Source organism: Artemia franciscana, chromosome 9, assembly GCF_032884065.1.
Source record: "Artemia franciscana chromosome 9, ASM3288406v1, whole genome shotgun sequence".
Lineage (NCBI taxonomy): Eukaryota > Metazoa > Arthropoda > Branchiopoda > Anostraca > Artemiidae > Artemia > Artemia franciscana.
Window position 1 is genome coordinate 29,480,727 of NC_088871.1, and position 27,761 is coordinate 29,508,487.

General features: G+C 36.4%; 1 protein-coding gene across 5 annotated transcripts; it reads left to right on the forward strand.

Moving 5' to 3' along the window:
* The first annotated feature begins 1,458 nt into the window (after window positions 1-1,458).
* Window positions 1,459-27,761, forward strand: LOC136031249 (uncharacterized). 5 transcript variants are annotated; one of them, XM_065710661.1, is made up of 3 exons: window positions 1,459-1,629; window positions 4,020-4,268; window positions 21,094-27,761. In XM_065710661.1, the coding sequence occupies exon 3, from the start codon at window positions 21,301-21,303 to the stop codon at window positions 22,861-22,863; it is 1,563 nt and encodes a 520-aa protein (XP_065566733.1). In that variant the 5' UTR covers window positions 1,459-1,629; window positions 4,020-4,268; window positions 21,094-21,300; the 3' UTR covers window positions 22,864-27,761. The 5 variants fall into 5 exon arrangements, with proteins under 5 accessions (XP_065566733.1, XP_065566730.1, XP_065566734.1 ...); XM_065710658.1 differs by lacking the exon at window positions 4,020-4,268 and having other exon boundaries at window positions 1,473-1,629; XM_065710662.1 differs by lacking the exons at window positions 1,459-1,629; window positions 4,020-4,268 and adding an exon at window positions 1,660-1,764.

Here is a 27,761-nt window from a genome sequence, read left to right on the forward strand (position 1 = left end):
CTGTCCTTTAACGTCTCATAGTGAGTAACTCTTCATTTCGGCTGTGGCAATCCACAGCACCAGTACACCATGTACTACAGCAAAATGTCATCTACAGTCTTGCTTCCTACTTCTAGGTGTGATATAGACCTAGGAGTCCTGTTGGATGACAGTTTAAGATTCTGTGAACACACTGTCGAAGCAATTTTGAAAGCAAACGCAAATTTGGGACTCCTGAAAAGAACTGTCAGTAGTCGATCATAGTTCACAGTTTGATCACAGAACTCCACAGTTTTTTTGAAACTATACAAAGCTCTGGCCAGGTCAAACCTGTATTTTGGAACATGTCTTGCTAAACTTTTCTACAAGAGCGACATCCAGCTCATTGAAGGTGTCCAAAGGAGAGCCACCAAATGCATCGACGGTTTATGCAGTCAGCCCCACTGGAATAGATTATGATCTGCTAACCTCCCAACACTCGTTTTTTCCGCATCGATGTAACGACATGATGCTAGGTACCTCCAGCAAGCAGACCAGAAGCTGTTCACCTTCTCTCAGACAATCACAAGAGCTTTCCAAGAAGCTGTTCAAATCCATCCATAACACCAAGGTCCAACTAAATTTTCTTAGCCACCGAGCGGTGAATGATCGGAACCAACTAAGCCAAGAGACAATCTTTGCAACCTCACTTGAGGAATTCAAAAAGAGGCTCGATAAGGAATAGGAGGCCAGACCATAGAGATTCCAATGGGAAAATCACTCCCAGTCCTCACTACCATAACATTCTTGGAAAACAAAAGAGATTCAGCTTGGAGGATGATGCGGCTTGTCATACCAAACCATCTCGCACACTCTATATGAAGTTGCTGTTGTGCGGCGATGCCAATTCTAAATAACTGAAAAATGTTTCTTGAATCATACCTACCATACCATTACCGTTACCGAGTGGGTTTAAATTGCATCCCTAGCACTTTCTAGTCCCGATGGTTTGTCACTTGACTTTAATACAGCGACCAGATCTATCGCCATCATCAACTACGGAGCATCACAGTTCTTGCAACTGATTCGGTCCGAAGTGCGAATTAAGGTAAGTTAAGGTGTTAAGATTATTTGAATTTTTTTATCATCCTAGTTACAAAATTTTTCGTCAGTTTCTTATCAAACTTTGTTTTTGTCAAGGGCATGTTTGGAGTCAGTGGCAGGGTGTATGGCCCCTCACTAGATCCACCAATGCCTTGCTTGTATAATTTGTTGTAGCTTAATTGTTTATCTTTACTATGACACATATGTAGAACTGAAATATCATGGGAAGCGCCAGATCTCCGAATCAAATATAAGTTCATTCTTGTTTTTCTTTCCATTTTCAAACCAATGTTATCTTTACTTTTGTACTATTAAAGCCAGACCAATTATATTTCTTTTTCTTAAATTTCACCCGAGTTCAATGATTCACCTCTAGCGATAATGCGGCAGTAAACCAAGAATAATTTAAATTTAGAAAACGTGGCTAAAAAACTGGTAAAGATGTTAAAAGTGAATGGACTCGACCTCAGCCTTTCTCCCTACAAGATAGCTTTACTTGCCATAATACCAGAAGTTATTAGAGATCTTGGGAAGTTTTGTCGCCCATGCAACACAGGAAATTGTAGTGTAAGATTTAAAAATAATCTGCTTTGGCTTCACCTAAGTGGTTGACTTCTTCTTAAAGAAATTTCTCAAAGAAACAAAATTAGTACCATGAGCCTCCAGTAAATGTTGAGCAGTTGATCCTGACCTTCTAATAAAGTGAACATACTACTAGGTGTCATTTTCTAATATCACCCATTTTTATATCCAGAGAATGAAATTATTATTTTCAAGGATTTTAAAAGGGCTTTAAATTGAATTTGCAAAATAAGCAATTATTATATTCAGAAAGTGAGACAATCAGAGTTTTTGTTGAATATATATTTCAAAAAAGTAGTTGGCTTGAATAGTTTTAGTAGTTTGGGTCCTTAGAGGTGATTGGGGTTTCCTGAACTTGCATCATAAGAGAATTATACAGATAATCAAGTTTTGGTTACAGGTATTACATTTGCCAGTAGATGTCTAGCAAAGGTGACTTATAATGAGATATTGAAATCTCCTAGAAAGGTAACATGGCCAAAACAGGCTAAAACCTAGCTGGATAAAGCTGGTTTCTCATGGATATTGAACGAAGGCCAGGGTCATGATTACAAACCTGGTGATTTCCTTAAATTGCTAGATTTGTGGCTTAGGGACCAGGTAATCCAGTTTTGGCTTACTGATGTTGTGAATTCACTCTGTCTAAGGTTTTATAAGCATATTAAAGTAGTGTATGGAGAGGATTTTTTAATTGAGACTTAACCTTCCATGGAGAGCAAGTGAAATGTTGGCTGCAGATGCAGGCAAATTGTGTGCCATTGTATAGAGGGCACTAGAATTCCTATGATGTTGATGGCTAAGGAGGTAAGTGTGCCTGCTCCCTCTATGGGGAGTATAGGGGAAACCTTGAATATTTTATGTGTAATTGCCAAAGTTTAGAGAATTCAAGGAATGGTTTTTTTGGAGGGATGCACCACTGATCCCAGGTATGTTGGAGACCTCTTCTAGGGAACTAATTATTTTGGTTGAAGGTTTTTTACACTATGTTTTAGAGGCATAGAGGCATTTTGTACTTTTTTTCTTTTTTGTACATTACCACTGGTTTTGAAATGCACGTATATACTATACTATCTTTATAAGTGAGCAATAATTGTGTATGTATGTATTTTCTTGGGAACAGTTCCATATTTTTTGGGGAAAATTAATATCTTGGGATATTCTTGCATAAAAAACAATCTAGATAGGTCAGAAGTCTGAGAAAATTTGTTAAGAGCCTTAATTCTGGTTTTGCAAATGATGTCATGTACTAAGTTAGTACATTATATAAGCATTTCTTATGACATCATATAAGCATTTTCTTATGTGTCATGCATAGCATAAATTAGATTGTCAAGTTTCCAATACATCAATTATTTATATAAAATAATGTCTGTTGGAGGGCCCAAAAAACAAAAATTTGTAGTTGCAGTTACTATAAATGTTGATTCTTTGGAACCAACACCTGAACTATCAAACATGATAAGATGCAAAAACTGATAACCTGGACCATCAATTTCAACAACACTGATAAAGGCAGCTAGAGCAAAGGTCATTGCTGAATTATCTGAAGTAATCTAAATCCAAAAACATGTCAAAAATAAAAATGAAGAGCAAAGATATGGGAGATTAAAGATATGCAAAAATGACAATTAGAGTGTGTCAAAAATGAAATGAACAGCAAAGAAACAATGGTTAGAAGATGTGCAACACCAAGCAAGTAAGCAAGTCAATAATGAAGAGGAAAAGATGCACATGGCTACAAGAAAAGTGGTAGTATGTCACAAATGAAAAATGAAGAGCAGAGACACATGCAGTTAGAAGGCATGCAACACCAAACATTTGAGCAAGTCAATGAAAATCAACCTGGACAGCAAGAATCAAAACATGTCAAAATTGAAAATGATAGTGAAGATGATTGGATTTGGGATTTTGACATGGATATGGCCATCTATGCCTACCATACCTTTGTTAAAAACAAAGGTTTGGCAATATGTATTTCATAATGACAAAAGACAAGCCAAGGTAAAATGAACTAAACAAATTGAAAATGATGGCAATGGTTAATAGGTTTTGGATTTTGACATAGATAAGGTCATCAATGCCTACTATACCTTTGAAAATAGAAAACCTAGACTAGATAAATTGTTGGAAGGAAAAGAAGTTTCTGTCCTACCATCTGAACAATTAAAAGAAACAAAGGTTCAGCAATATGTCTTTCATAATGACAAAAGACAAGTCAAGGCAAAAGACAAAGTTTTTATTCCACCACCTGAACTATTAAAAGAAACAAAGGTTTCGCAACATTTCTTTCATAATGAAAAATGACAAGCTGAGGCTAAAGTTAAAGGTCCAATAAAAGAAAAGTAATTTTTCAAAGGTACTACTTCTAATTTAAGGTCCATTTGGACGTCGTATCATCAAGAAAAGGCTCAAATTGTCTGCATTTAGAAGACAAGCAACAATGAGAATCCATATATTGAAGCATGCTGAGTGCCTCAGGGCTGCCACAAAGTCCCTAAATCTGGCTTTGGTCCCTATAGGTCCCTAAATCAGTGGTCAGTTCCCTCAAGATTTTTTTTCCTGATCAATGTTCTTCCATTTTAGTTGAACATCTTATCTCTAAGAAATGGAAGCCACTATGCAAGGTATGGTATTTCAGTTTTGTCATTTTTGTTTCATGTAAGTCATTTTCAACATGTGTTCTTGTAACCATAATTCTGTTTCATGGCAACAGCATTACTGTCTGAATGAAAGAGACTGTAAAGTAGCAAAAAGGATTGACACCCTTTGCCTCTGAAGTCATCTTAGGACATTTTTTTTTATCCTTGCTTTAATTATTTTGTCAGTGTTAAAGATAGATACACAGATAACATTTTATTTTCACCAAAATTTTCATAGCATTGCCAAATTTCTTTGGTATAGTCACATTAATAAGCAACACAAAGAAAACAAGACATGGTCTAGCTAGCCTTGTATTCTATGGTTCTACTCAAAAAGCAGGCCATCCTTGTCTGGGTTGGGGAGGATGTCAAAAATAAAGATTTAAAGGAAACGGGTACTTCCTGGGAGGGTGTAAAGAGGGAGGCCTTGAATAGATTAGGTTGGAGGAGGATTGTGCATAGCTGTGTTGGCCTCAGGCAGCTTGGTGCTGCAGTGAGTTATTAGTAGTAGTAGTAGTATGCTAGATACACTTTTTTTTATCCTAGCTTTCAGGAGAGTTAATTATTTTGTCAGTTTTTTGCCAGATACATGGGCCAGCCTTGGATTTTAGGGAGTTGAGGGGTAATAGCCTCTTGGCATAACTTCTCTTCTTTTTTCAGGCTTAATGGTAACTGTTTATAACTGAATTTAATTGGGAAAGTGCACATTTAAGAATGTTTGGCTTGAGGAGAAAGATGAAACAGGGTGCCAGATAAAAAGAGTGTTGCAGAGCAGTCCCAGGAGATTTACACTTGTTCTACTGTGTCATTTGCAATTCACCACTTGCTTGTCAGAAATGCTGTTACTCTCTACTGCAGCACTCTCGGACCAGAGAACATAAAAAAAAAACAACATCCAGACCAAGCTGAAACCCAATCAACTCTTGACTTTAGCCCCCAGCTGCATCCTGGAAGGTAATCAAATTGGGAATTACACTTACTCAGTAAATGAGCAAACAGTGATAGCTGAAATTACATGGGCTCTGAAGATAATTGAATCTGACTACTGTGGCAGATGGAATAGCAGAAGTGTTCTGAAAATGTTCTAGGACCCAGTTCTTAATAATTTCTCCATCAGGCAAACCAAGTTTACATACCTGTTGAACAAAGTGCTTGGACCACATTTTCAGAAGATTACATTGGAGGAAATTGGTAATAATTATTATGTGATAGAATTGGATGAAATTACCCATAGCGAAAGCAAAAAAAGGTTGCAAATTAGAATCCGTTTTTAATCTGAAAAGATGAATTAGGTGGTAGAGAGGCATCTGAAGAATTGTTTCTTAGGTCATGCCACTGCAGAGGACCTAAAATCAGAAATTCTGAATGCAATTGATGGTAGCAGTTTATCCCTCCCTAAGCAGCCTACTTTGAGTAGTGACAACTCGAATGTGAGTAAAAAACTGTTCAGACTGATGGACAGTGAGAAACGTAAGGTAACAAGTGGTGATGGACTTTTAGACATTGGCACCTGTAGAATCTCCATTGTACACAACGCCTTTTGCAAAAGCCTAAAAGAGGTCAGGGAGACTTGCTCTGATCTCATTGTGAAGATGTATTGCTTTTTCTGGGTGGCCTGCACGGCTGGAAGACTATTCGAAAATCCACTAGAAAACTGGCATTCCCAGGTCAAACTTTGTCAAGCTTGTACCAACCCAATGGCTATTCATTGGTCCAGCTGCTGCGAGGATGATTGAAAAGTGGCCAGCTATTGTCGAGTATTTTACTGTCTTCATTGTGAAGAGAAATGCTAGTTTGATGAGGTCAAACGCATATAAAGACATAGCAAAACTCCTGAAGCAGTCCACTTTGAAAGCAGAGTTTCAGTTCATTGTTGACAGTTTTATTCTCTTTACTCGGTTTACTTTGAAGTTCCAGCTTGAAGAACCATTGGTACATGAAATTCTTATGGAGCTGGAGCTTCTTGTTCGGACGCTTGCTGGCCGTATCCTAAAGCTGAAGCAGCTCAGAAATTGTTAGAAGGCTTGAGTCCAAGACCATTCAAAGATGACAAAAATATTCTTCCTCTGTTGGAAGTTGTGACGAAGTTCAGACCTGTCTCAGAGCTACTGACGAGCTTTCAACATGTGCGTTTTTTCTGAGTGTACAGAAACACTATGTTTGCTGCAAAGTACATTTTAAAGCAAACTTTGAGCAGAGAATCTTCGTTGTTCCTGGAAAGCTTGTCTTTCTTACTTCCAGGACAGTTTTCGAAGTCAAATTATCGAAAATCTGACTATAAGTGTTACCTCAGTTAATCGATGGTTTGTTTCTAATAATCTAGTACCGAAATTTAAGAAAACTAATTTTATGGTTTTTGGTCGTTCAAAACGTTCCACTCGAGAGATTTCTTGTGAGGAGCTACAGGTTGGTGATCGAAAAATTTGCAGGGTCCAATCATATCGTTATTTAGGAGTTTTTCTTGATCCCCTTTTGTAATTTCATAATCATAGTGAGTATTTAAGATTAAAACTTGCTCAAAATATTGGGTCGATGCACCGCGTGAAGAATATTTTTCCTTTTACCATTTTAAAAATAATTTACCACTCTCTAATTACTTCTTATTTGAATTATTACTCAGCTGTATATCTTAATACATTTTGGAAGCATATAAAACCCTTACAGGTACTACAAAATAGGGCAATAAGAATACTTGGGAAATTTCTTACATCGACCTTCAAAACTTGAAAATGTTTCGGAAACTAAAACATTCTTAAATTTGTTGGATTTAAATGATATACGAATATTAAATACTTCCATATGGCATTTTCAAATCCAAAATTCTAAAAATTATTTCTATGACAAATCTCTGCTAATTTTACTTCCTCGTTCGGATTGTCGGAGGTCTTGGATGTATCGAATTCCTTTTGTAAGTTCTGAAAGGTCAAGGTTTTCGATGAGATACCAAATACCCTTCATTGCTAACAATTATAAGCTGAATGATAAAATTCTGTTTGGTCCATCCCAAAAATCTCAGCAAAAATCTCAGCTAAATTTAAAAAAGCAAATATTAAAGATTGTTTGCTAAAATTTTGACTATTCACCATTGATGATGGAAAATTAAATCATTTGATCTTCTTATTTGTTTGTTTGTTTTGTGTCCCTGTGTCTGGGATGACCTCCCCCGCCCCTCCTGCCAGATATTTCTATATTTACTTATCTTTTATGAGTTTTTTTCTATTTTGTTTGTCTTTTTTCGTATTATATTTTGAAATCATTATTACGATGAGATTTTGATGTTTTTCTTATGTTTTTGCACTGTCCCAGCCTTACGAGCTCTGCTCTCTGTTGGGGCATAATATTGTTTGTGTATTTTTTGAGTTGAATAAAGAATAAAGTTGAAAGTTAAAGTAATGTTTAATCCACGACAGTCTTGGAACAATATCACTAGAAGGATATTCTTCGAGTTTCGACACATTCAACACATTTTGTCCCTGTTTACCATTAGTCGGGAATTCAGCATCGAAAACCAAACTGCACGAAGACGACGCTTATAAGCCGATTTTTTCTCTGTTTGATGCTAAAAACATGCCCACTTGAAGGTCTACTGCAAGCAATCCACATTTTCAACCAAAACTTGACTTGGTTCTTTACTTTCTTAAGTTCCGGATCACACTTCTAAAAGGTCTTATGAGTGTTAAGTTGCACGTGAATCAATGGAACAGCTATTGCTTCAGCTTGTTTAATTGAATAAATGATATTTCTGTACTGAGAGTTTAACGTACCACGAGCATCACTGACAAAATAACCAGAACCAAAAAGATGATAAGGCACCAAACAGTGGATAGCAGAAAAGCGAGAGTCAAAAATACAGTGACCAATTTGCACTATCCCAGTCACATTTGCAAATCCATTTCCTAGGCTTAGGAGGAGCACTGAAATTGATTATAGAGCTAATAGATAGATCTAAATTAAGAGGGAGATGGTTATAGTCTCTTTCCTCATCATCAACATGAACACCAGAGGAATAAAGAAGGGGCGAACACACACAATGGTCCAAATCAGAAACTGCTCCACTATTATGGATATATGAGAAGCTGCAACATTTACTTTTAATCATATGCGCAGCTGGTAGAGCATTTAGCAGGATCTCAGATCGACTGGATTATATGTGAATGTTGCAATTTAGATCACTGACAAGAAGCCATGAAAACCCAAGAGATTAAATTCTGCTAATTGAACCTTGTAGCTTATCACTAGACTTGGCAAAACTCGAAAACGACTGTACCGACTTTTTATCATGTGGCAGGTAAGCATTAATTAGGAAAGAGTCACCAAATCTTACAGCTAGAAAATGATCAGATGAGTGACATTGGTGATAAATATGCAAGAGTTCGCCTGATATAAAACGCGAGGCCACCAGAAGGCCTACTCCGAGTCTGTCTAGCATTGGAACTAAACACAATGTGATCACGATTCCTTCGTAAAAAGTTCACACTGCAGGCAGTAAGCAAGTGTTCTTGCAGGAGAAAGACATCAAAACGATTCAACTTTTCCTCCAGACTTGGCACTTCGTCTTTAGTCCCGTTAATGTTAAACGAGCACACCCAAATTTTGCGACAGTTCATTTATGAAGGTGCCCTGTAACGGTCTCAACAAGAGCCTGGAGACGAGATCAGCGGAAATTAAATGCCACATGATCATCACCACAGTTTGCGAATTTTATCAGATCTGTACATTGGGTGTCTTTGCAATACTCATGAGGGCTAGAGCATCTAGCACGTTTATAACAGGCTATAGGACAGTTGGCAATTAGATGTTCAGGAGACTCGCATTTGCTGCAGCATCTCGGGACTTTCTCAAATTCATAGACACGGATCGGTTCATATTCAATGTTCAACCCCATTCTAAGGGCTGAAATAAGAGACCCTTGATCACTAAAAACAATCTTGCCACACCGGGAATTTCCAATCCGGGTCGCTTAAGCAACTCCAGAACAGTTCTTGAACAGAGATAAATCAAACGAGTTGCCAATCCCCTTTGCGATTCCGTAGAACTTTCCTTCCAGAACCTATACATCTGATCCACGGAAGACCGATCGGGATGAATCGCAAAAGCCGCTTGCCGCAACGCTGTCAATATTCACTATTATTCCGTCTCCAGAAGCGCGAATATTCTCAACACATTCGTGTCCAGCAATTCATCAATGTCCGGAAATTCCGGCAATATATTTTGAATTCAAGAATCTTCCATTTTCTACTTGTTGTTCTCCAACTTATAAAGCTCTTTGTTATATATTTAGTTATGCAATAATAAATTGGGCTGGGGAAGGGTTGGCTTTTGAACTGATTTTAATGAAACCCAATATTTTCTATACTAATGTTTATAAGCCAAACATTTTTTTTTAAGTTTTTTTTTTTTATATGGAGCAGGAGTTGACATTGAAAAGTTGCCTGTAATATCATGTTGTTTTTTTTTACCGGGCAGTGCACTGTTGCTTAAGGCTGGTTGGTAGACTCTTAGAATTTTTAGGGTCTTAAAATATTAGGTTATACCAAGCCTCAGGATTGTACAAAGATAGATTATATGGAACATGTAAGAGTATATCGACTAATCCATCTTGGATCTAAAATTTACTTTTATACCTTGGTTTTAGAGAAGGGTAACAGCAATGCTGCCTGTTTGCAGGATCAAATAGAAGAAGGCCTATGAAAATTGAGTCATTGCCTTCAGTCTGACATGCAAATGCTTGGAGATAGATAGCATTCTCATTACAGTAGTCGAGAGAAAGTGGGTTATTCCACTATAAAATTAGGAATGACGGTGATTTTATGTTGAATTCCTTTAGGACACTGTGTACTAACTCGTATCAGGAAAATGGTGACCACAATGTGTAAGCAAGACAGATGACTTTAAAGTGTTTAGCTGTATGGTTTTGGTGATTTCAGAGAAACAGTATGGTCATAACCAACTATTATCCCACTAAGAAGCATCTCTTTTCAGTTTTTGGATTAAAAGAAGAATTTTATCCTCAAAATTGAACAGTATTGTAAAGCACTCTAACTCTAAATTTAGGGCCATATCAGTTTCGTCCGAAAATCTTCGGACTGAAGAAAATCTTCAGTCTGATATTTGAAGGCCTAAAGGGTTTGACAGCAAGGTTCTTTTAATACAGAATTTATAGTCATTGCCATATTGTGGTCTGGTACTTTGTTGAAACAGCACTGGGAAAATGCAGAGGGAGATTCTGAGAAGAATATCCTGATTCAAAGAAGAATAGGGTTGTATCCCAGCAGCAGAAAATTCATACTTCATGCTTTTCATTTTAATAGATGCAAAATTCCAAGGAAAAAATTAAATTATTTCTAATTTCTGGATTGTTTTTGCCTTCTTATTCCTTTGCTTTTTCTAAAGCAGGTGCCCAAGATCTCTTGAAAGAGTTTCCTTTTGGCTTCAAAACAGTTAGGATAGCTTTTGATGCTCCTTTTCCTTCTCATTCTTTCCCAGTACAATCTGGATATGCCTAGAAAATATCCATCTCCGTCAGTTTTTTCACTGCAATTAATGGATATATGTGCAATACCAATGCACAGATCTGTCAATAGGATTTAGTTGTCTGCCTGTGATTTAGTGAAAGGATGTGATGACTGTCAGCTTAGGTGGAAGGTTAACAAGGTGAAAAAGCATTCCATACCCACTGAGTAAAATATAATTCCATGCTTATCATTTACTCTTCTTGATATCTTTCTAGAGGCCTATAGAAATATGAGTTCAAAAATTCTGAATTGAATTGGACAAGCTTTTCTTGTATTGTTTCTTGTCCAATTTTTTTTTTCTATTTATCTTTCTGATTCTTCAGAGCACATTCATTTTCCAAAAAAGGCTAAAAATCAGTCTGTATGAAATTGCAAGAATAGCCAAAAATTGTTGGTAATGTTTGACAAAAATGAGAAAACTTTCCTCTCTGAAGCTGTCCTTGAAACCCATTTACTTTTTGACTGGCTTCAAGGGAAAATATGGTTTCAACACGTCAAGATAAAATGGGCCAAACTTTGCATGTTTAGTTTTCTTACTTAGAATTTACTTTCGGGCTATGTATTATTGCTGGCTTGGGAGGCATTTGATATGCATTTAAAAAGGACGCTCTATTAAGTATCTGGTGTTGAATTGCCCATTTATCTTTTTTTGACAAGCTTCAATGGAAAAAATATAAGTTTTTCAGATAAAATGGACCCAAATTTTGCTTGTTCTGTTTCTTATCTAATTTTCTTTTTTCCTCCAGAACCCTGTAGAATTTTTGTTCAATGGAAATTGGCCAGAGGCTGTTTTTTTTTCTTGAAGTGATGTCTCGTTGTAACTTGAACTTTTGAGCTGTTGTTTTTTTTCGTTTTCTTAGTAAGCAAGGTGTTTGATATGCATTCAAAAAAGTACACTCTATATAACTTCTTCTGTTAAATCTCCAGGATGAGAATATGATAGAAAATTTCCAGGATCAGTTGAATACTAAAATGGAGAGTTTAAAATTTGACAATGTAGAAGATTGGTGGAATAATTTTAGGAAAATAGTTTGTGAAGTAGCTGATTGCGTCTTAGGGAAGGAAGTCAGAAACTCAGCGAGGAATATTAGTGAAAATGCTTTATGTTTAATAGATAGGAGGAGTGACTACAAGAGTGACTACCTCACTACTGGAGTAATAAGTAATAAGATGACTAAAAAGAAAGTGAAGACAACATTAAAATGTGAATCAACTAGGTGTGAAGTGGAGGTCATGGATAAAATTGCCAATGATCTGGAATATGCAGCCAGACAGCATAATAGCAAAACATTATACTGACATGTTAATAATTTAAGAGGGAATAGTCAATCTGGACATATCCCAGATAAAGATAGGAAAGGGGCCACAGTTAGTGAGAAGGAAATAGTTAAAGAGAGATGGGCAGAACACGTTGAGAATGTGCTGAACCGTGGTAGAGATGCAAGAAAAGATATGGAAAAAAATTGAAAAAGTTTGTGGCACTTAGAATGTGAAGAAAGATTTATTTTGTGAGGAAGAATTAGTAACAGTACTAAAAGGATTAAAATAAGTCCCTAGATGCTGATACTGAGGTAAATGGGGTTTTAAATATGCTGGTTGTGAGATTTGAGATAAGCTACTGAGGATTATGAATATAATTTTTGAAAAAGAGTAATTACCTTGCAATTTTAGGAAAACTCTAATTAAACTCATCCACAAAAAGAGGTGACAAGAGTAAGTGTGGTAATTATAGAGGCATTAGCCTGGTTTCTGTAGGAAGCAAATTACTTAGTATGGTTGCACATTTCAGACTTAGTGATGCTGTTGATAAAGTTTTAAGAGAAGAACAGTGCATTTTTGGAAGATTAGAGGATATGTCCAACAAGTTTTCACTCTTAGATTAATAATTGAGAAGTGCATGAGTCATTAAACGCTTTTAGTCATCGCTCTTATAGATTTTGAGCAAGCATTTAGTTCAGCTGATAGAAGAGCTTTAGCGACAGTCCTTTTCATGTTTGGTATACCAGATGAAAACATTAAATTAATTACTGCTATGTATGAGAATAACATTGTTGCAGTTAAGGTACGAAATGAGGTTAGTAGCTGGTTTCGTATTAAATCAAGAGTTAAGCAGGATTGCTTTTTATCCCCATTTTCATTGATCATTTTGATGGACTTTGTTCTAAGGAACACAGCAAAGGCACTGGTAGAACATTGAATCAAGTGGGGAAGAAAAACTCCCCTAGATTTAGATTATGCTGATAATTTAACCTTTAAGCATCTTAGATGAAAATATTAGCAAAACGAATTAACTTTTAAAGGTTTTGTGGGTTCAGGGTGCCAGAATAGGTTTGAAAATTAATGATAAGAACACTGAGTTGCTAATACTAGGAATAAGTGAAGGTCAAGTAGGGTAATGAGAAGATCAATAAAGTGGACAGCTTCACTTACCTAAGTAGTATTTTCAGCAAAGAAGGTGGTTGTAGTGAATACACTAAAAGTAGAATAGCAAAGGCTTAGGGTGTTTTGTCACAGTCGAAAAAGTTTAGAAGAATTGGAAGCTGAGTCTGCAAACCAAAATTAGAATATTGGAAGTGGCAGTGATACCAGTGGTCAAGTATGGATCTGAAGCATAGACATTCAAAAAAATGGAGGAGGATTTTCTAGATGTTCTACAGATAAAATACCTCTAGATTGTTTTGGATACCCAGCGGACTGACCATATCTCAAAAATTAAGCTGTGCAAAAATGGGTTTCAATGCACTTTCTAGGGGCTATAATGCAAAAAGAATGAGATTGCTAGTACACTATTTGTGGAGAAGGATGACAGATTGCCAAAGACTGTCCCTGTTGGTAAAAAAAACTAGGGCTAAACAAAAAGCAGGTCGTCCCCTAATGGGATGGGAGGGTGTCATAAGGAAAATTTTAAGGGATATTGGAATTCTGGTAGGGTGTTAAGAGGGAGGCTTTGAAAAGATTGCGATAGAAGGGGAGTGTGCGTATTGATACGCACAGACAATTTGACCATTTTCTTGATGCCATCAAGTCCGAATGGACCTTAAATTAGAAGTAGTGCCTTTGTAAAATTACATTTCTTTTATTCGACCTTTAACTGTTTCCATTATGAAAGACATGCTGCCGAACCTTTGCTTCTTTTAATTGTTCAGGTGGTGAGATAAAAACTTCCTCTTTTGCCTCGGCTGGTATATTGTCATTATGGAAGACATATCGTTGAACCTTTGTTTCTTTTGATTGTTCTGGTGGTAGGATAGAAACTTCTTTTTCTTCCACTAGTCCAGGTTTTTGATTTTCAAAGGTATGGTAAGCATTGATGACCTTATTCATATCAAACTCCAAAACCTAATAGTCATCGCCATCATTTTCAATTTGTTTAGTTCGTCTTACCTCGGCTTGTCTTTCGTCATTATGAAATAAAACAAAGGTATAGTAGGCATAGATGAACCTATTCATGCCAAAATCTCAAACCCAATTATCATCGCTATCGTTTTCAATTTTGACACGTTTTGATTCTCGCCGTATAGGTTTGTTTTCATTGACTCGCTCACATGTTTGGTATCGCAAGTCATCTAACTGCATATGTCTTTGCTTTTCATTTTCATTTTTCACATGGTCACATGATCGGTGTCGTATATCTTTAAACCGTGTGTGTCTGCTTTTCATTTTTGACCCGCCGCCGCTGTTCTTCTAACCGCGTGTGTATTTGCTCTTCATTTTCATTTTGGACTCGCTCACATGTTCGGTGTCACATGTGTTATAATCCCGTGTATCTTTGCTCTTCATTTTCATTTTTCACTCTCTCACTTGCTTGGCGTCGCATGTCTTCTAACCGCGTGTTTGTTTACTCTTCATTTCATTTTTGACACGCTCTAATTGTCGTTTTCACATATCTTCTAACCGCCTTCATCTTTGCTCATTATTTTCATTTTTGACACGTTTTTGGATTTTGATTACTTCAGACAATTTAGCAATGGCCTTTGCCTTAGCTGCCCGTATCAGTATTGTCACAACTGATAGTCCAAGTAGTCTTTTTTCACATCTTATCACGTTTGATAGTTTAGGCGTTGGTTCCAAAGAATCAGCATTTGTAGTAACTGCAACTTCTGGTTTTTTGGGCCTTCCAGCTGACATTATGTTTTATATATAATTGATGTGTCGCAAACTCAACAATCTTATTTATGCTGTGCATTACATCATATAAGAAAGTGCTTACTAGAATAAAGATAGCAAAGTCCTTTTCGGCTATACCGACCACGATTGGGCGAAAATTTTCCGTAACCAACCCGAATACTTTTCAGCACGCTGGACATAGTAGTGGAGCAAGTAGACGAAAGTGAAGTGAAAAAATATAGACCTAACCATTTAATGCTTGCTGAGTATGGTATAGTTGAAGAACTCAAGCAAAGAGGCGATGCTGGTGGAGGACTCCCAAAACATAAAAACTTGCATTTGGCACTATTAACTGAAGGCCTACTGCAGATAGTACGGCTGAAAGCAGTTCAAAGTTTGCAATTAAAATTTTTTTGTCCGGAAAGAAGCAAAACATCATTAGCATAAGCAACGTGACTAATGCCTAAACTATCATTTAAAAAAAAACAGACAGTTGAAGACGTCGGAGACACGAAGCTAAAACACACTTAAATATACTCGGAGTTAACATGGCACCTTGCCTAACGCCTTTTTTTAACAGGGATATGCTCCCCTACAGTGCCGTTCCAATTCACCCTAACTGAAAAATGAGCATACCAATACTTAAGCGCGGAAACAACCGAAAGGTTAACGCCAGACGCTGTTAGAGAAAACAAAGCATTTGCGTGAATAACATTGTCCAGAACACTAGATATATCAACAGTCAAACAGTACAGGGGCTTTTTTGAGCCAAAGCTTGTTTCATTAGCTCACCCACAATATGGTGAGCTTGGCCGCAGCCCATATCTTTTCTAAAACCCAGCTGAAGCGCGTAAAATCGCACTTAGAATTAATGGCCGGTAACAGAACATATTCAAATAGGTTACAAACATAACAAGACACAGTGATAGGACGGTAATTAGAGCAATATCTGGGGTCCTTACCCCTCTTAGCAATGTAAGATATGCAACCGGACAAAAACTATCTGACACTATGGACTGTGCCAGGCACATCTCAAACAATAACTGCACATGCTCCAGTAGTTCAGGACAATTATAAGCAAAAAAAACTTGAAGCAAAAACCATCACTATCGAGAGACTCAGACTTATTCACTAGCTTAAAAGCTCGGAGTGTAACACCAGATTCCACTGATAGCACTTGAGATTGGTTGATACGAATTGGAAGGACTGAGTTGAAAAGCTTTGTAAAATGATTTTGGAGATTAACATTAAATCAAAACAAACTATTTTTATAATGGGAAACGAAATCACATAACCGAAGAGAGGAATAAATTAGAGGCGAACACTGCACTGTTTATAACACAATACCAGGATTTCTTGCCGCGGAGACCATCCCAGGCATTTAGTCTGGCTCTACGCAGTGAAAACTCGTACTCTCGTTTGGTTTTCTGCTTTATTTGATAGACTGAACCAGAAGGAGGACGATCACAGGCTATCCACATGCGGAGCCAGAACTTAGCTTTTTGTTTAGCCATCTTCACTTTAGGATCAGCCTTCCATAAGGGATTACGAGTAAATGTTCGCACGCGCTCAGAGGGACAACTTTTTTAGCGGCAGACTTGAGACAGAACTCTATAGGAGTTGATATCTAGCCGCATTGAAGCTCTATATACAGGTGTTTGCAATAAGTGGAATGGTACTTTAATAGATGATAATAACTGGGACAATGCCAATACATAAAGGAACAATGACATTTTTCCAATTTATCTTTGAGAATCACTTGGGAGGGTTTTAGCGCATAAATCTTGCCATAGAGCAAGATAGTTGGTATGTGATTGGTAAATGGTCGTCATGGATTTTAGAGTCATCCACCTGAGCGATTGATGAAAGTAGAGTTGAACCTGACAAAACTACATGATCAAGGTTGAAATTAAGACCACCACAATTGTGAATATAAGTGAATAGAAGTTATTTGTCAGCTAGATGAAATCCTCCGAGCAGTGAATCTAGAAAAATTTCAGATCGGTCAGAATTAGATAATAAGTCAGTATTCATGTCGCCGACGAGAACCCATTTGGTAATTTATTTTGCAAGGTCGCTAAGTAGTGTTCGTAGGCGATTACGGGCTTCTAAAAACGAGATAAAAACTGAACAATTTTTTTTATTATAGGTGAAATAAACGTTTATAAAGGCAATATCACCACATTATATCGTTGAGATGTTTTCACTTTGCAATAATATCGGCTGAGTGATATGTCTGAAATAGATGGCCAGACCTCCTGATGGTCTATCACAGGTTTTCTGAGTGGCACTTAAGAAGTTAAAATGGGTCCGAAAACGCTTTAGGCTATCAACATTCACTTTAGAAAGAAGGTGCTCCTGTGAAAAACACAATATCATTGTCAAGCAGCTCATTAATTAGTTGATTGTTGTCTTTCGTACCATTAATATTAAGAGACACAAAGCTAAACAGAGTTGGGCATTCATTTATCAACGTTATCGAGAGCCGATCGGAGGATTTTGCGTTTCAGACTGAAACTTGCGTGTTCCATGGTACAATTTGTACATTTTGGCGAGGCTTGGCAAGTGTTTTCCTTGGAATTCACAAGAGGGCCAGAAGATCTGGAATACTCGGGATGTGCTGTTGAGCAGGGGCAAGCTCTAATGAGGGGATAAGTACTTTGACAGTGAAAGTATCGACGTGGAATCGATTGAAAGGGCTTACCGCAGAAAATTTCGTGTCTAATGCGGATCCTCGGCTCCAGAACCGCGTTTGGGGTGGCTTTGTCAATAAATTCTAGGCGAAAAGTGCGTGAATGACCGATTTGATTAGCACTGACAAGTCTGTCCACTGAGGCCTTTAAGTCAGCTCTTGTATAGTTATCGGGTATTTCCATTGTCGCAACTTTCCACCAAAATCACGATTGTTACTTGGGTTACGAAATTCAGTGAGCATGGGATGGTAGTGGACTTATTTCTAAAGCCACAGGGGGAACTTATTCAGGCAGGAAAGAGAGTGCAAGGAAAGAAGAAAATAATTGCTGTAGTGAGGGATTACTCTGTCCAATTAAACGTGAGAACACGCCACAGTGACTCCCTTGTCATTCTGCGTTCTTGGCTGTGTCTACGTACTGATTTTCTAGGGCTGCGTCCTACTGAGTCCCTTACTGCAGCAATTTTTTCTTCTGTCCTTGCATTCCTTGGATGTCCTTACACTCCTTTGTCATTCCGAGTTCTTGGCTGCGTCTATGCACTGATTTCCTAGGGTCGCATCCTACTGAGTCCCTCACTGCAGCAATATTTTCCTCTTTTTCCAGCCTGAATAAGTTCCCCCTGTGGCTTTAGAACACAAGTCCACAACTATTTTGGAAACATTCGTCCAAAATACGTCGCAAAATAAGTTGCGACAATTGAAAATTTTTCGAAACTGAATTCGCACACTCTGGTATGATTTTGTCACAAAATAGGTCTCCAGGGAGAATATCTTCTGCTGATTGGTCCAAGACATTTTTGGGGTAACTATAGCTGCAAACGCGAAGCGCCCCCCCAGGCCCCCCACGCGCGTAAGTCGTTACGCGCCATATTAGTTACGCGCCATTGTAGTTGTATGTTTTTAACTACGTAAAACTTACGAATATACGACATTCTTTGCTGTCCCATTGTCTGTGCATATAAATAGATTGTCAGGTTTACCGACTCTTGAACATGCAACATATAATTCTCAATGGGCAAAACAATCCGTATTCAGATTTATACCTCAAGATTCTAATGATTGCCCTTGAGCTTTGTTGATGGTGATTGCTAACCGAACATTCCCTATATCCCCGTCGTCATTTATATATCCCCCTGTGCCCTCCGGCGTCCCCGTTGTAGTTGTGTCCCTGTGTCCCGGTCGTCATTTATATTCTTTTTAGTTTTTTTTTTTGGTTTTTACTTTTTTTTTAGTTTTTTTTCTTTTTTCTTCCCTCGTCATTTGTGTCCCGGTGTCCCAGTCTGTAATCTCTCTTTGAGTGTCCCGGTCGTCATTTATCGGTGTCCCGGTCTGTATATGCATTAGTTTTTGAACTGGTCTTTTTTTTAGTTTTTAGTTTTTTACCTTTTTTTAGTTTTTTTAGTTATACCTCATGATCTAATGATTGCCCTTGAGCTTTGATGGTGAGTTGATGGTGATTGCTAATCGAACATTCCCTGTGCCCCTGTCGTCATTTAGATATCCCCCTGTGCCCCCCGGCGTTCCGGTCGTCATTTGTGTCCCTGTGTCCCGGTCTGTATATAGATTCGTTTTTGAATTGGTATATGATGAAATAAATTTTGTGTTTTTTTTTTCCTTTTTCCTTTTTAGTTTTTTTGGTTTTTACCTTTTTTTTAGTTTTTTTTTCTGTTTTCTTTTTAGTTTTTTTTGTAGTTTTTACCTTTTTAGTTTTTTTTTAGTTTTGTTTTTCTCCTTTATTTTTCAGTTTTTTTCCTTTTTTTCTTTTTTTTCTTTTTTAGTTTTTTTTTAATTTTTTTATTAGTTTTTAGTTTTTTTCTTTTTAGTTTTTTTTGTAGTTTTTACCTTGTTTTAGTTTTTTTTAGTTTTTTTATTTTTTTTTTTGTAGTTTCTCAGACCTAGAACCTGGAACATAACGCGTTACCAACTCAGCTACTCGGGTTTGAATACATTCGTTTTTGAATAGGTTTATGAAATAAATTTTTTTGTTTTTAGTTTTTCTTTCTTTTTTTTAGTTTTTTTTGTAGTTTTTAACGTTTTTAGTTTTTTTTTTCTTCTTTTGTATTCAGGGTTGAACTTTTCAGATCTACAACCTGAAACATAACGCTCTACCAATATTAGTTACGCGCCATTGTAGTTGTGTCCCTGTGTCTTTTAGTTTTATTATTGGTTTTTACCATTTTTTTTAGCTTTTTTAGTTTTTTTCTTTTTTCTTTTTAGTCTTTTTTCTTTTCAGTTTTTAGTTTTTTAGTTTTTTTTTATTAGTTTTTAGTTTTTCTTTCGTTTTAGTTTTTTTCGTTTTTACCTTTTTTTTAGTTTTTTTTTGGTTTTAGTTTTTAACTTTTATTAGTTTTTTTTAGTATTCTAGCTTTTTTATTTTTTTTAGTTTTTTTCCTTTTTAGTTTTTTTGTAGTTTTTACCTTTTTTAGTTTTTTCTTCTTTTGTATTTAAGGTTCGAACCTGGAATCTCTCGAACCTAGATCCTGGAACATACCGCGTTACCAACTTAGCTACATATATATATATATATATATATATATATATATATATATATATATATATATATATATATATATATATATATATATATATGTATATATAAGGGTGTTAGACAGGGTGGTTTAACTTCCCCTGCTCTTGTTAATAGCTCAGTTTCTGCTGCTTAATGCTTTGTCGAGTGCACGTGTATTTATGGTGGAATCGATGTTTCTTTATTTACCTACACTGATGATATTTTGAATCTAAATCGCACCTTTTTGGGAAGTAAGAGAACTTTTTCTAAACTACAGCGTCAATATCAGCAAATCGGCCTGAATTTTAATGTTGATAAAACTGTAGTAATCGCTTTCAATCTTAAGGGTAACTCTGACATGCAACTTGAACTTTCTGAAACATCTATTTCCGCTTTCTGATAGCCTTATTTATCTTAGTATGCCCATTGGAAGAAGTATTAAAGAAACTATTAAGCTTGTAATTCAAAACCTTGCCAAAAAGATTCGAGTTGCATATGCTTCGCTTGCATCTAATATCGCAAATCTTAGTTGGTTTCACCTTTCCAAACTTTACAACAGTCTAACTGTGCCCCATCTTCTTGCTACGGTGATTCGCATAAATGTTTTTTTTTTTTTCAGTTTATTGGTGATTCACTTGTAACTGAAGAAGGGCTTTTGTATTCCTTTAATAGTAATAGGTATTTTTGTTTTCCTTCTATATGTATGGATAAAAACTCTAGCGGATCTTTAGCCGATGCTAAAAAATACTTTACTAGTTTTTAATTTGTAATAAATATATGTTTGACCGATAAATGAATTTCTAGCCCATATAGGCAAATGTCTTTTCTGAGGTGTTCTCAGTTATAGATTAGAAATTTGTTTGTTCAAATTTCGTCAGCTCTTCTACAATCTCGCTACAATTAAAGAATTAAAACGGTTAAAATATTAATTCTTACATTTCAGTCTCTTTTAGTTTTGTCCTTTGTCATCTTATTTTTTCTTCGCAGGCACATATAAATACCTTGAAGATTGTCAAAGAAAAGAATCTACATTTTCTTTTGAAGTGTCTCTGCCATGTTGACGATGAGGTTTCATTTCCAAATATTTATAAATGGCTAGGAGATATAGATATCCGAGGTCATTCATTGTTAGATCATGTTAAAAGAATACTCTCGAATTTGGCTTCCCTGGGTGTTGAAGGACTCACCGACTTGATGGATACATGTGATAACTTGCTTGCTGGAGTCAAATCAGACCCGCTATCAAGAAGCAGTGTTGTTGGGCTATTCATTAGGAGTATGATTCTTGCATTCCAGAGAACTACATTTTCTGAGAAAGTCAAAGTTATGGAGCGATTTCAAGAATATATTGATACAAAATCTGTTAGTTTAAAAATACCCAAAAAAACTAAAAGCAAATTGCTGACAATATATGAGAAGATAGAAAAAGGCTACCTTTCTGAAGCAATCCTTGAAACCCATTTACTTTTTGACAGGCTTCAAGGGAAAAATGCAAGTTCAAAACTTCCAGATAAAATGGGCCAAGCTTTGCTTGTTCTTGCAAAAGTGTTCGAGCATTTTGGTCTTAAAAATGAAATTGCATACTCTGCAAGAGAGGCTTTGGTCTCAAGCCAGGAACTTCACATGGTTTCTAACATTGAAGAATCAAAAAAAATTTTGCTTATCAATGGAATTATTTCCTCAAAGCAATTATTACAGTTTCATCCATCTACTTTTGGTAATGATAAGTCTGGCTTATTTACTTTAATTTCAAAACTGTCTGAAGTGAATACAGACAGAGCTAAGTTAATATCGTTTCTGAATTCAGTGAAAGAAAGGAAGCATAATGTGAATTCAAAAATGCAGCTATCCAAGCTCTGGAATCTCTTGGGACAACCTGTGCTTGGTTCAGTGATTGAGAATATGCTGACAATTGTCACTAATAGTCGCAAATCTGATAGATTATCTCTTCATTCGAAATATGGCTCTGTTCAGCTGCTTTACAAACTTTTAAGTTTTAACAAATTGCCTCTTAATATCCATTTAAACTCTGAGGACATCGAATATACATTATTAAAACTTATTGCCACTGTTGAAAGCATGAATTATGAAATGAAAAAAATTGCTGCCACAACTTACATAGAAAGCATTTCAGGTGTTATTCCAGCTATAGGTTTTCAGCTGCAAGGGGAAAGCAATGAAGGATTTGGAATTTTGGACTGTTGCTCGCCTCCTCATAAGAGTGAAACACGTGTTGGATTTATTTGTGATAAAGTATCTGAATATGATTCTATTGTGTTGCAACTAAAACATTTCTTATTCTGTGGTAATTATGGGAATGCCATATTAAAAGGGGCTAGTATTGATGACAAGATACAGAATTCTCTGAAAACATCTGACCTGAAAGCTATCTGCTCATTACTTAGATCAAGTAACTTGCCTACGTTTTCTGTTCAGCTCGCTATGTATTACCAAAATAGACCCTTTGTTAGTGATTTAGGCTGGGCAGACCTGCTTTTCGAGAAAGTTTCCTCGGAGTTATGTACTGCTGATATTGGACTGAGCATGGATCATACAATAAGCATTGTGAAGGATCTGGAAAAATGTGCAGTGATCTTTAAAAATAATCAGTCATATCTTAAATTGAAAGATGCTTACTTTTTACTTTCTGTTGTGTATCATCAAGTTGGTTTGTTTGAAGATAGAAATTGTGCTGCAAAAAAGTTTAAGGATCTTGATGAAACCCATAGGAATTGCGATTTTGAGTTTTTCTATTAATTTGTCATATCTATTAGTTTTTCTATTAATTTGTCATATCTATTCGTGTTTTCATATTATAGTGTTACTTTGTTTTTGAGAAATAAATACGATAGCTAATTAGCAGTTCATTGTCTTTCAGAGAAATATGCCTTGGCATGTACTAATATTCCATGTTGCATTTCAACTTGGCTTGTTCCAATAGTCAATTATGATGGGTGTTATGATTATTAAGGTAGATTAAACACAATCCCCAGTAAGAATATAGATACATATTCTATGATACATATCCAATACATATCCTAGATATATATCCAATATGTATCCTGTACACAGTAATAGGTACAGGATACACATTGGACAATTCCTGTTCGTCTCAATTTTTCAATATAGCGTTATTCTTTCGTTTGACAAATTTATTTTTAGTTTTATTTCTGTTCTTTTTTAATGTAATGCTCAGAGCCCTTTTCCACGGACAAACCCAATTCTTAAAGCACGGTTGAAAGTTATCTGTGGAGCAAAGAAGTTCATAAAACCAGTTTATAAAATTGGATTGTCGAGTCTCAACCTGGGGGACAACAAAGTTTGTAAAGCCAACTGAAGACCGGGAAAAATCAGCTATCTAAACACACAATCTTTCTTTCGAGCGTAGTTGTAAAATGCACAACCCAGATTACGAATTTACAATCGTGATTGTCAGTGGAACAAAATTTTCATAATCTTGATTAGTAGCAGAACAGCAAATTTACAATTCAGATTGTGATTTTAAAATTCGGTTTGTCAGTGGAAAAGGCCTCAGCCCTATCTAAGATATTTCTTGTTCACAGTTTCTTTTATAACAAGATCTTTAGTTGATTATACTATTTTTTATAAGAACCGACCATTGAAGTTTTTTATTGTTTCTTGTTATTATTGGTGTCAGCGCTTAAGTCCCGCTAAGTAAAGATCCATATACTTTCAATATATTATTAGTTTTTTTCCTTCCCACTTCCAAGGAAGAGATGGCTGTAGAAATTCTGAGGGGGGGGGCTCATTTGAATGGAAATGGGAAGTTCTAGTGCCCTTTTCATGAGTCAAAAGTGATTTTAGGGTAACCTCCCCCATCCAATGCTGTTTTTTGACATCCCTAACCCTCCTCCCTCTCTGCCAACTAACCCCCAAGACACCCGATCAAAATTTTGAGGTTCGCGTATTGTTCAGAATAGTCAAAACGACCTATAAACATACGTCCGGGGATGACTTAACTCTCAATGACCATGAGACAAGGGCCATAAACATTGCAAATTGCCTATGACTTACCCATACATTTTATAATGGAACTGATTTAATATTGGATAAGTAATTGGTTTGAAATATCCGCGAATCGTTCTCTGAGTCAACTGGATTAAACAGTTTTTTGTGGAAGGGGTTAAGTTAAGGAGCCAAGAAACAAACCAAAAAACTTCCATTCCTAATCAGTTTGAAGCTTAGAGCCATCGACCTTGGACCAAGAAGAGCTTAATGCACAAAAAATTTCCAGTGCATCGTACCCTCTCCCCTAAAAAAAAACAAAACAAACCACAACAATGGCACTCAATAAATAGCCAGAATTTGTTTCCTAATTGGCTTGAAACCTATATCCTTCATTACTTGGCCTAAGGGGACCCCAATAGAAAAAGAAAAATGGAAAAATTAAAAATACTGGTCCCTGTCCAAAACGATGCGTGGTAAAAGCCAGAAAAGGACGAAAAAATATTTTTTCCCCAGCTACTTTATATGGAAGGGGTAGTTATCACAACTTGGGAGAGGGCTCATTCGATTGGAAATTGACAATTGTATTGTACTTTTTATGGATCAGAAGTGACTTGAAAGCAGCCAGTCTCCCTTTTTGCTCTTCTGCTATTCTGTGCCCCCCTCCTCCATAACACCGTGATATTGTATTTTAATTTGAGACTGCCATTTTGTTCAGAAATACCGAAAGATCTAACAAGTATTCCTTCGGGGTAAACATCATCACCACCGCAGTCCCGAGGCAACGTCCATATATAATGTAAGTTACCCATTATTTAGAGATAAGTTGTAGAAGGAAAGGCTGCGTGTTTTGGTTTTGTGGTCTAAACAGCTAGGAGCTTTTGAGAGTCGTCCCTTTGGCCAAGATTCCCAGGTTTTCCCAAGGATATGGGAGGGACAGGGGGACCTCAAATTTTGTATATGCGGTGGGGGAAAGGCTAAAATGTTGTGGGTATAATCAAACTAGATGTTTTTGTGCTATCCACCCCAATGACAATTAGAATTTATTCAAGTTTTAGTAGCAAGGTAAACACAAAGAACTGTGGAATAAGCTTGTCAAAATAGCGTATCTGTAATATCATAGGCACCGCAATAGCGCTGCCTAAGTAAAGAGCGATGTGGGCACTATTAGAAAGGGTACCGGACGTGAGACCCTTTGGAAGTTTCTACGGCAACTCCTTCTATACGAAGTGCCCTGGTCTGAAACCAAGAAAAGGGCTGCCCTACAATCACTTTGACTTTTAAATGGGTCGTGTGGCAGAAGTGTCGGATCCTGAACCGGGACTGACGGAACCGGAATGGGTGGAACCAGAACTGGAACCGGGGTCGGAGTCAACAGAAATGGAACTGTAACCACTATAGCTGGGGCCGAAAGAGGGGGAACCGGAAATTTCAACCTTGAACATGATAATATAGAGTGGGTCGATGAATTTACCTACCTTGGTAAGCTTAGTCACCTCCTTTCAAAGCTTTTTTTGACAATGTCTTGTATCGTATAATAATAAACTGTAGAATGTATTGTATAATTTAAAGTATGTGTATGAAGATTCAACCCGAATTGAACCAGAGATACATTCTGAAATTTATGTTTTAATGTAGTCTTACAAGATAGTTCAATCAATTTTTCTTTTCAATACTTGTCAATCGAAATTCATTATCTTCTTCGTCGATAAATGGACTGTATCCACGCAAACTTTGTAAGATCAAGATCACCAAATTAATTCGGAAATCGAAGCAACAAACAATTCAAGTGTTCAACAAAGAGATGTTTGTTTGCTTCTATATTTACTCGGGCGCATAAATTTAACTGCGGAAAATGTCAATCTTATTTTATTTTTTTTTACAAATTTGGTTTCCATAGCTCCACTTTATTAATAAATGCTTTCACTTTGTCTTTTTGTATAAGCAAATGCATTTGAGGTCGTTGCATAGATTTATTGAGGACCCTCAATTTTTCTACAATATCAACCAAATATGTAAGTTTAACAGTAAAATTATCATCCGTAAACATACTGACGTCTTCGTTATGATTTCCCTCGAGAAACATAGCAATTTCTTCTTTGAGTTCTTTGTATGAGACAGCCAGAGCACTTTACAATAGTACATAACTGACGTGTAATTAGCTCGCACATCTTTACACAGTTTTGCAAACAACCTTGCTTTTAATGGACTGTTTTTTATGTAATTTTTAACTTTTGTTACTTTTGAAAAACATGGTGAAGTTCCTCGCCTGTAGTTTTGCAAGTTATGCAAGAATGTTCAGCTCTGTTTGTAAACGTACCAGTGTTCAATTCTATTGGTAAATGTACCAGTGTTCAGCTCTACATGTAAATGTGTGTTCGGTTCTATGCATAAATTTACTGTAGTTCAGTTATATATGTAAATGTATGTAAATGAAGCTGTGTTCAGTTCTAATTGCATTATTATTTTTCCATCAACAGAATTTTTAGCACATCCTTCACTATTGCTATTGCTTCAATATCATCAGCAAGTCTACTTGACACTTCATTAAATAATCGCTTAGTTCTTTGTACACATCCTCGACTTTTAGCGTGTTAATCGGCCGTATAATCTTGCATTTTCATGCTGCCTTATATACTTTTTTACGTCATTTATAGCTGTAACCCACATTTATGACATCATTCACCATCTTGTATACGGAAATACAGTTTTTGCTTAAAAAAACATTTCATTTCAAATATTATGCTTGGTTAATTAAAAAAGTAAGAATATGAAACAATTTGCTCTAACGTGAGTCTTTATACTGCTCTCTATGATTTTCCATTGCCCTGCTAGATGTGGAGAAGGAGAAAACGAAAAAAAAGCTGCTTCACATGCAAAAAGAGCAATTTTCCTTGTTATTCAAGGCAAGGGATTGTCCTTGTTTTTCAAGCCAAGGAACTGTAAGTTTCTTGGACAAGTTTTCGGCCAAAATAAATCCAATGGTTAATATATGTTTCGATCCTACACCATTTTTTAAGGATTTCAGGTTGTTTTTTTTTGTTAATATGGGCAATATTCGTCTTTAACTTGGTTGCAGCTATCGCTGCAACCACGAAAGTCTTAACGAAATGGCAATCTCAAATTGTTACTGAATATTTTTTTCTAAGGGGAGGGGGAGCAGTAAAAAGAGCGGGGGGGGGGGGGCTCGTTGACTTCCAATCATTTTCGATACTCGGAAAGGGCGCTAAAACTTTCTATTTCTAATCGGACAAGCCTCCTCTGAAGTTTATACGATTAGCCCTTCCACATGAAGTGGCTGTGAGAAAAATAAACAAAACAGTACATTTTAGCTTTATGGCTCTTTACTTAGACTTTACTTTAGAAAGTTGTCTCTGCAGCAATAGCAAAAATATAATTCGAAACGTCAATTAACTGTTACTTTGCAACAGACTTACCGTAGTTGATATTAAAATTTTTACTGGACAATTTTATAGCAGTTTGAAGGTGCTTTAAGTTAGTGCAGTGAGTTCACAAATGACATGACATTTTAGATACATCCTCGTGGTTTGAAACCTATTCGGCCATCTCGGCGAATTTTAATATTTGGTTCATGTTTTTCACTGCTTTCATTTATTTTGCACGGTTCAAATCCTCTTGGAATTGTCTTTTTCAGGGGTTGAAAGTTTGAAATTAAATTTTGGTCTTGA